At 32.2% G+C, this 10,449-nt stretch overlaps 1 protein-coding gene across 1 annotated transcript; it reads right to left on the bottom strand.

Annotated features, from left to right (window-relative positions):
- Positions 1 to 2,637: 2,637 nt before the first annotated feature.
- Positions 2,638 to 8,398, bottom strand: Eff (effete). Its single transcript, NM_001126214.2, is given in 6 exon segments — positions 2,638 to 4,061; positions 4,126 to 4,231; positions 4,294 to 4,371; positions 4,476 to 4,507; positions 6,579 to 6,642; positions 8,029 to 8,398. Coding segments are annotated over 6 exon segments (444 nt in total). The 5' UTR covers positions 8,053 to 8,398; the 3' UTR covers positions 2,638 to 3,921.
- Positions 8,399 to 10,449: the final 2,051 nt, after the last annotated feature.

Below are 10,449 nucleotides of genomic sequence, written 5' to 3'. Positions count from 1 at the left end.
TAAAAAAACCACGTATTTTAAAAAAAAAATTGAAAAAAAAGGGTGTCCGGATAAAGTAGATTTGTTCCGTGTTTTCTATACGGCTTTGTAATTAAATGAGTTTAGCCCATGTTTTGTGGCAGGGGTATATAATATTACTGTCCAAACTACGGTAAAAATGTATATTAGGTACACAGATAATATATCATTACATACCTAATTGTTTGTTAGGATTTCCACTTTTTCTATAACAGAATGTCAGAATATATATACATTTAATTTTAATTATATTAATATATTATCATTTTTTTCCGCTATTTTTGGTAAGCATTGCATTTTTTCGTTTATAACGTGTTTTATAAACTTATAGAAACCTTGTTTAAGTTAAACTATAAAATATAGTAAATACATTTATGTTATTTATAATTTTCTGCTTGTAAGCTAAATGGCCCATGTTGCCGAGGGTATAATTATTATAAACGAAAAAAAAAATATAGTAAATACATTACAATTTTGTTCACAATGAAACATTTAAGTTAAATTTTATTATAACATAAATAAAAAAACATTAATATGTATCGACTATCGTATCCGGTGCAATATTTATGATATAAATTTGAATTTGTATTTTAGCCTTTAGGTGATTATATTATTATAATATATCTGTCTTAATAATAATATTATTCTATCTTAAACTGTGTAATAAACTGAAGTAGTTAAGTCCAGTCACTGAACTTTTATGCGGGTGATGGTTGGGGAGTATACGCACACTAACGATAATTTACTACGCACCCACTTGTACGACTCGTACGAAAAAAAACCTATAATATTGCCTATACTGAACCCCTTAAAATGATAATATTAATATTGTCATACTTTGTTAATTGCAGATAAGGGACCAATATAGGCAATTTTATATACGAATCTAAAAAATTCTCTCTGCACTCCTACGAAGATCCATTCGTAGTTATTAGCGATGAGTATAATACACACGCATGTGAAAATAGCACGTCTTAATAAGAGACCCGTCGCTTATATTATATACTTCAAATATCGAGACACGGCTCCATCTTTATACAGTATATTATATGCGGCCAAATATAATATAATAAATTATATTATATTATAAAGGTAGTAGGTACCTAGTATATAGCTCAAGTTAGAGGGTATCCACAATCCACATTGGTGGGCCTCCCTCCTCACGCCATTTCATGTTATGTACCTTATATTAGCTATCAAATTTACTTATTGTATTGCATATAATTTATAAATATTACAGATTGTAAATACTCTATTTTATCTAAATAAAAAAAAAAAAAAAGGTTGTATAATCCAAGACCGCGTATAATATAGTAGTTGTAGTATAATATTATTATATTATCAGCTGCATCCCATGTTCACGATCATATCTAGTATGTTGGTGCCATTGGTGATAAAAGTATTGCCAACGTCCCGCCTCATAACACCTGACGGGGTCACAACTCGCGTACATTACTATTTACAAGGATCAATGATCTCAGGAGACGTATTACATTACACCATAGAACAATATTACACTATGTAACTAACTAGTACAAACTTGGACTTAAGAATTAACGTATTTTTTTAAAAATAAAACGTGAATATACTTTACGGGTATTGTGTATTAATTTTTAAATACTATTTGTTTAGCTGCATTTTTATTTTTTAAACTTGTATATTATTTTATTCCACCATTAAATGCCACATATAACACGGAAAGTATGCGCCCAGAAAGCTAAATTTAGAATAATACTGTACCTACTCTAAAATTAGTAATTAATATGAACACCATCTGAAATATTGTTAGGTCATTTTTCATACTAAACTAACCTCGTCTAATCGCCTTTTAGCCTTTAGGTCAGTAAAATAAAAACTAATTAATTTAAATTGTTAAAAATCGAATTATTATTTTGTTTTATTAAATTAATGTATCTTACTTGTATAGTGTTGATGTTTATTGTGCCTCTAATGTAATGTTGTATATTTCATGTATATATAAAAAAATATTACTCAATGAAATGGTGATTTGAATAATATCTATGATACCACTCATGAATATTAAGCGTTACACATAATGTCAAAATAAACAATCATTGCAAGACAAAATTAGAAGTGCCGTTCTTACTATGTCTGGTAAGTGTTGGTTAATGTTAACCAGCTGATAAAAGATTTCATTACCAACAGAATTCATCCGGTTAATTGTCCGTTAACTTTAACCGGAGATGGTAAGAACGGTTCCTAAGTCGTTTCCATATTATAATAATCACTTAATTAGTAAATATTATTCTAGAAACCTGAAACTAGTGACCAAACAAAATTTCTGAATAGTAGTATTAAAAGAATTAAATTACATAAAATGTATAATCGCTTACATTTTGTGATGCATGCATGTGGTAACTCAATGAATCACTTTTGGTCAGAAATAAGTTTTGTCCCTTCAAATTTAAAAAAATGTATAATCGTATATACATTTATCTTAATTAATTAATATAAATATATATATATATCTATATACACACAAAATATAAGTATAATTGTTAATCAAATACCCAATTAAATCATTTATAAAATCTCAGTAACACTAAAATTAAACGTTATTTATGCTATTGGTTAAACAAGAGTATATAAATGGTAAATTTGAACATACAAAATTTATTAAAATATAAGTTGGTACATTACCTACTTTTATCACAAACAAATGACACAATACTTGAAAAGGTGAGAGAAAACTTCTTTTCCATTTATTGACTGAGTATAAACATAGTACAACAAGGAATACCACCTAAACTTGTAACATATTATGCATTGTGCATTAACATCACTGCAAATTGAATACTGAGTTTTTCAAGTTTCATAACAAACACAACTTAACAAAATAGGATGCTTCAATTCAGTACAAATAATAATAATAATAGTAGTTAATTGAAATAATTAATAATAATTCTTCAATTGAATTAAATCAATTTTTAAAACCATTAAAACTTATTGTTTATTTAATAAAACATAATTTTATTTGTTGTTTAGCATGTTAAAAGTATTAAAATATTCAATATTGTTTTGGCTAAATGTATTGTCGAAAAATTGTTGTAAATCAATTTTATATTACACTGATTTAAGTTTAAAATTTGAATAACAGACCCATTGTTTGTAACTAGATGTACCATCTATAATTATCACAGCAATGGTAACAGTTTAGAATATCTGTGGTAAAATAAGAACATTTTAGGCTATTAAATTAACATTATACAAATTATAATCAATGAGCACTAAGAACTGAATGTTGCTAGTGAAATGAAACCTATATTATAAAATAAAAAAAAATGATCATTTATCTCAGTTTGGTATGCAATTTTATGATGGTAATTAATAAAATACTGGTTACTTTAATTAACCAAGGTATTTTAACTTGCATACAAACAAAATATCAAATTTGAAGTAAGTAGATTATTAACTATAAAAATTGAGTTAAAAATATAATAAAATAAATAATAATGAAAAACTAGATATATTATAATTATTTATGGGTAGGGTAAAAAGGCAGTTATAAATCGCCACCAGCACATGTATATATTACACTTTTATCCCAAAAAAAAATAAATATGCATTATTATTAAAGTTAACTACTAAATAAACAACCAATGTTATTTTAAATTTGTTCTCTATATTATGAGACACTTACACATTCAATATTGAACTTTTTGACAAAGTGATAAGTAAAAAAAAAAGAATATGTATAGGCATTAAAATAAAATATTTTCCAAATCATACTATAAAGTATTTTCCTATAAGGTGGCCATATTTTTATTTTACCAGATGAGTTGGAGATTGAGTGTATTATTGATCTTTTTGAAGTTGTACAGGGCGAAAAAAAGAATGTTTATCTGATGACGGGCGGACAGGCAACATATTTTGAAACAACCATCACATTGCATATTTGCGGGTCCATTCCCTGGCTAATTCGTTGTACTTTTCTCTGTCTGTTTTATATATCCTAGCAATCTCAGGAACAAGCGGATCATCTGGATTTGGATCACATAACAACGAGCAAATTGACAACAAAACTGGAATCAAATAATTTTAGTTAATAACGATGGTTTTAATAATTATTGATCTAATAGTTTTTACCTTTTGATATGGTCAATGCTGGTGACCATTGAGACCGTAGAATATCAAGACAAATGCTACCATTACTGTTAATGTTCGGATGATAAATTCTAGTAGTGAATGCAACCTAAATATTGAATGGGAATATTAATAATAGTTGATTTTTATGAATTAGATAAAAAAACTAACCTTTGGAGGTTTGAATGGATAATCCGTAGGAAAATGGATAGTTAAGAAAAACACACCACCTTGGTATGGACTATCCGGCTAAAACAAATAATAATAATAAATACTTCAAATATCCTACTAAAAGCTACAAATGTAGGTATATCATATTTAATAATAATAAAATAAAATTTGTAATAACTTACTGGTCCCATAATTGTTGCTTGCCAATGAAATACTAAAATCAAAAAGATACATTAATTCAATAAATTTTTAAGCCAGATACGTTATATAAAGAAAGTTTCATACATATTATGGTTAATTATTATTAGGGTGTGGGTTTTAATGCTATAAAAAATACCTAAAAATGCCTCAGAAAAAATGCAATTATGACCTAAAAATGTAATTAATGAAATAAAAAAATTCATTAATGCCCTTAAAAATACCATATTAATTTTTTGATAATTTTTTTTTGGGGGGAATTTAACATTATATTTATTCTTATTAAAATTATGAACATGAAATAAAAACATACAAAATACGACCGTGATGTAACACAAAGTCACTAATTATTTGTTATTTATCAGAGTGCGGGTGACATATTGAACAAATATGCATTAAAAATTAAAATCAACAAAAATGATCCAATAATGTTAAAAATAAAAAAATAAAATGTTTAGCTTTGAAGCACTCGTTACATGAAACAAATTATGTACTTGGAAAGCATGGTCTTAGATCAACCAAAAAAAAAAAAAAAATGCATTTTGCATTGAAATTTGCGACCTAGTTATTACATTTTTTAAATTAATTAAATCTGTATTCGCACTCCAGGAAATAATATGTTTCCAATCCCTGCTGACACTCTTATGATCTATCCAAATCTGACTATTATCAATTATATATATATAATCTGTCCAGCGAGTGTACGAGCTGAGTAGGCGCATCCCTCCACATCACCCTGCTATCAAAATCAATTCTACTATGGCTGGGTGTCATATGGGGATGTGCAGAAAAATAGATTTTGGTCAGCCCATGGTGCGTTCTTTCGTTGGTTAGGTTAGAGTTCCAATTATTAATATTATATTAATATTTGGTACAAGTTCCAATTAAATGAATGAATAAAAACAATTAATATAATGTTATTGTCATGAAATAACCTAGTTGGTTGGGTGTCAATTAATAGTCTGTACTATTTAGTTATAGTGAGAAATGGATGACCCACTGATTCATGCAATCGTCTGATTGCGTATTTGATATTATTTTTAAAAAGTTTGACAATAACAATATAATGATACAACAAAATATAATTACATATACTAACAAAACCTCCAATCTAATTGTCTTTGAGGGAAAAATGTAGGGTCCTTTAAATAATTCAGAAACAGAGAAAAATAAAAGTGGTCATATGCAAAAGCTGTTTTGCGCAGGACAACTATACTCTCCTCTCTGTAACTATAGTAGAATTACCAAAATTTTACAACACATAGGGAAGAACTTTATTTATTTCATAGAGTTTTAATTATTTGGAAAACATATCTGAATACAATTTAAGTTATCAGCTTGAGAACATTAGGTTTTTTTAATTTTATTATTAAGAACTATTGGTTAGTGCTATAAAAAAAATGAAAACGCTATGACACCGATTAAGTTCTTCCCTATGCATTGTGTAATTTTGGTAATTCTACTACAAATATAGAGAGAGAGTATTGTTGTTTTGCACAAAACAGTTTTTTCTATGTTGTACATTTCTAAGACGGAGACAACACATGCCATATGTGGGTGTAGCGTCCTCCTAAATAAATCATAAGGTCACGTATAGAGTGCAGATGGACAAACCATAAAACAGGTACTAGTGGCAGAAATAAAAGGAAAAAGACCACTAGGTACACCTACTACGAGGAAAGGATTCCATCATAAAAGATCTGGCAAAGCTGCAGAATGGAGCTTACGCGGATTTGGCAAGATAGAAGAGGATGAAAGAATTTTTTGATGGCAGCGTTGGACCTTGAAGGTGTATATGAAGATGACAATTATTGTTCTTTATATTACATAGAATACATTTTTAAATCAAGTGTATAAATAATCATGTAATTATAATGAATTATAAACTATGCCAAGGCATATTATTTAAATTTGAATCAATACATATATAATAGAATACAATTTCAATTTTAATACACAGAAAATAATATATTTTAACTTTAACTAAACAATTTTTTTTTTTGAGGGCTAAGAGTGTCTGAATTTTACGCAATTTGGTTGGGAATGAAAGTCACATATTATTAGATTCAATAAAATAGTCTACTCACAATCATCTCCTACAGGTCCAGCGGAGCATTGTGCTGGTGGGTCTCTGCCTAAGTCTTGAAGTTCCTGAAAACAATTATTAAAATTAATTTTTATTTATAATTTTAAATGTAAGCAATAAATAAATATAATGATGACATATGAAAATAGACTTAAATATTGAAAGAATTTATGAATTGTTATAAATAAATAGTTTAAAATGTTTTTTATCAATATGTTGTCATAAAGAAATAAAGTTTTTAGAAAATTAAAAAATATTTAGGCAATACTCAGTTCAGTTAATAAATATTATAAATGATGTATTGTTACTTGCAACAAAAAAATAATAGTAGGTACCTAATAGAACTATTTTTTTTTTTTAGTATTTAAAACTGAATGATATTTAAAATCTGTTTTAATATAATGAACAATAACTTTACTGTTAGTGGCAATTACTTATTTTCATGATATTAAGACATTGTTAATCAATAGCACCTAATAGTTGTAAAATAAATAATGTTACATAAGTTTTTATGTGTCTAATTAAATTGTAAAAGTGCATATCATGTATAAATTAAAATAATATGGTATAGTTTGTAGCATATTCACGTCTCTAAAATTAGGTACCTTATCAATTCAGAGACAAACATTTTATTCAACGAATCAATATAGAACATACCAATGTACTTACTCTTATAGGCTTATAAAATTTATGGAATCGAAAAATAGGTTTTTCCTTATTTATTAATCCACAAAATATAATCAAACCTAAATTGTTGGGATTAAGCTCGAGAGGATGAAGAACCTCGACCATTTTATTAATTGGTTATTATTTAAGTCAAACAATGGCATATAAGTATATTAGTAATTATTGATAGTCACATAATGGATTGCGTTCTATTTTTTGCTTTGTTAAATATTATTAAACAATACAACTGGCATTCTACGCAATTCCAACGTGGAGTAGGTATATATAACCGAACAACGAGAGATGTTAGGAATGTGTTGCTATAACACTGTTGTTTGTCGATATCAGACCTTGAGATAAAAAAAGACAACTATAGTAAGTAAAGTAAACATCGTTTGGTCGTAGACCAAGTAAAGCACTGGCATGCGCCTCCGACGTCAGATCTTCGGTAAAGTAGAGCCACCGCGTTCAAGTGGTATCGTGCAACCAAACGCAGAGCCACCGATCGACCGTCGGTCACTGGCCGGACCTATTGTTCGCGACCCGCGGTTCAGGGGAAGGATTCGCAGCGGGGAAAAAGAGGCGACGTCTCGTTCGTCTCGAGGGCGCAAACCTCTCGGACACGACGGCAAAGGACACCGCGGCCATCGGCGTGCACACGCCGCCGCGACCGCACGCCACGCTGATCGAGAGGGGGGGCGGGGGGGAGGACGGAAAACGGACAAAATGCGTACATGGGGCAATAACGAACAATGGTACAATGCAAACGCGCTTCGACCGCTCACCTTATTGATGCGTTTCAACGCCATTTTACGACGATTCTGTGGTTAACGGCGCTGTCGTTGTCGATGCTGTTGTCGTCGTGTTTAGGAGTGTGTGCGTCGACGACCGCGGACCGTGTGTCTCGTGTGTACGTGAACCGCGTTACGCCCGAACCGCCGTGTGCCGTGAAAAAACGCGTACGCGCGAGACAACCGACGACCGTAGTAATATTAATGTCGCGGTATCTGTGTCGTGCGTATATTTACCGCCGCCGCCGTCGTCGTGTGTAGTGTAGAGCTGGTGAGATTCGGTTCCACCAGCAGCGACGCGCACACGAATTGTTCTACGCGTGTTTGTGTGTGTGTGTGAGTATGACAGTGTGTGCGTCAGTATGTCCGATTATTACACCACCACCGTAAATGCGCTCGGAGAGAGCGCGAGCGCGTGCGTGCACGCGGGTTATCAGAAAAGGATGGCCGTGAAGGCTGTGCGGGGTCGTGCCGTGTGTTCGGGAAGAGAGCACGGTATACAAGATGGCTGCCGACGGCCAGAAACGCTCGGGCGCACGCACGCGGCGAGCGACCCGCAGTGCTGCTCCGGACGCGGTCGACGTTCCCCGTCGTCATCTTGCCCGAACTTGTTCACTTGTGGCGGGGACCGAGTGGCTCCGTTGTTTCGGTATTTCCCCGATAACGACTGCGGTCGCCGGTGACGTATTCGGTTTTCGGACGACTGTCGTGTACCGCGGCCGCCACCGCTGGTTAACCAGCTGTGCGGTCACGTGCCCGCGCGTGGTAACGAGTTTGATGTGCGACGCGATCCGACCCGCCGCCGACAACACTGCAGCTGGTGCCACTGCGGCACGCTCCACAAGCGAATTCCTTTATTTGGTCATGATGTACCTAAAAATCATCGTTCTTTAACCTCTTATCACGTGGTTTTGGCCGATGGTGTTCACCACTGATGTATAAAACAACAGTTAACTGTGGTGTTCACAGTTTTATAACCACAGTGTTATATACAATGCTACAAATTAGTTGATGACTGAGATGTTGTCGTAGCTTACGTCTTGAGGACTAATTTTATCTGTGACGGTGTCCGCGCCGGACGTTATCATAGCCGCCACCGACGTCGAATTATTAAGCATTTCATATAGTTTTGTTCGGCAACGAATGGATCGCAATAACAATACTAATATCTTACATTCTAATGTTTTACAATCGTTCCGGTGTACCTCCTTCGACTGGCTGTCTTGCGCGGTCTGTTTTCTCACGGATTACACCCTTCTCCGGTTTCCCCGTCAAGCGGTTGGCGTGCGAAATCACATGTTCCGCCAAAAACCACCGAGTTTATCGTTACCATTCCGTACTGTTGCGTCGTTTCGACTACGGTCGTATAAAACGATTCTAACTCGTTTGTCGTTCGCCCACGCGCGTAGATTCGTTACAGACATGTTTAATAATCGTTCGAATCTGTTTCATGGCAATATTTTTATTTTTCATTTCATATAATATTATGGTTTATGAATTATGGCATGATGTCGTCCGGTTATCGTCGAAGAACGATTATTTTTGAAAAACGATAAAAGTTAATGCGATTAGGAAGTACCTACCTATAGAATTTTAAAATTTAATTCATATCGGCAATCGGATGCTTAACGAACGCAGATCGATTAATTTTTGTTATCTCTCACGCCGAGACATCAAAATGTATTGATATTTTATAATTTGTATGCCTGGGCAAGGTTCATAAAGGTTAAGGTTTTATATGCCTGCCATATCATATTGTTGTAGTCAATATAAGTTTATTGCCATCGATGTTTATAACCACGGATACCATATAATCTATATCCGCGCTTTAAACAATTAATGTTTGTAGCGAGCACAAAGAGTGCATGGGTACAGTTTGTTTCAAAATTAATTCACTTTGAGAAAATACATTTTACTTAGGTACTAAAAACCAATAGTTGGTCAATATTTCAAGTCTAAATAAAGTGCTAAAAGAATATATTTTATAATTTATTCCAAGTTGTCACTGCAATTAACGATGTTCTATTGGAACCAGACATTTATCCAACTGTTGTATAGGTATTTGGTTTAGGCACTAAATGTGAAATTAATGTGTGCTTAGTTGCAGGCAAGGGGAGAGGGGCCATGGCATTATTTCGTGATTAATTGTTTGGAATTTTTAATCATTTTCTATTAATTTCTTGAAACGCTAACATAAGTAGTATTGTTCAAAATACTACTTAATATACTTCACTTTAAAATTTAAATGAACATAATATGTAGATATACTTGGCTACTCTTCCAAATTATGCCTGCATGGCCACATAATTATTGCAGTTGTACATAATTAAAATTAATATCCCAACTTAAATACTTAACATCAATAATATGAAATCACTATCAAAAATCTACTAAATGTATCATAAGCCTGTAATC

The sequence above is a fragment of the Acyrthosiphon pisum genome, chromosome A2 (genome assembly GCF_005508785.2).
Source record: "Acyrthosiphon pisum isolate AL4f chromosome A2, pea_aphid_22Mar2018_4r6ur, whole genome shotgun sequence".
Taxonomy (NCBI): Eukaryota; Metazoa; Arthropoda; class Insecta; order Hemiptera; family Aphididae; genus Acyrthosiphon; species Acyrthosiphon pisum.
The sequence above is the reverse complement of the archived record's forward strand: the minus strand, read 5'-3'. Positions and strand labels throughout refer to the sequence as shown.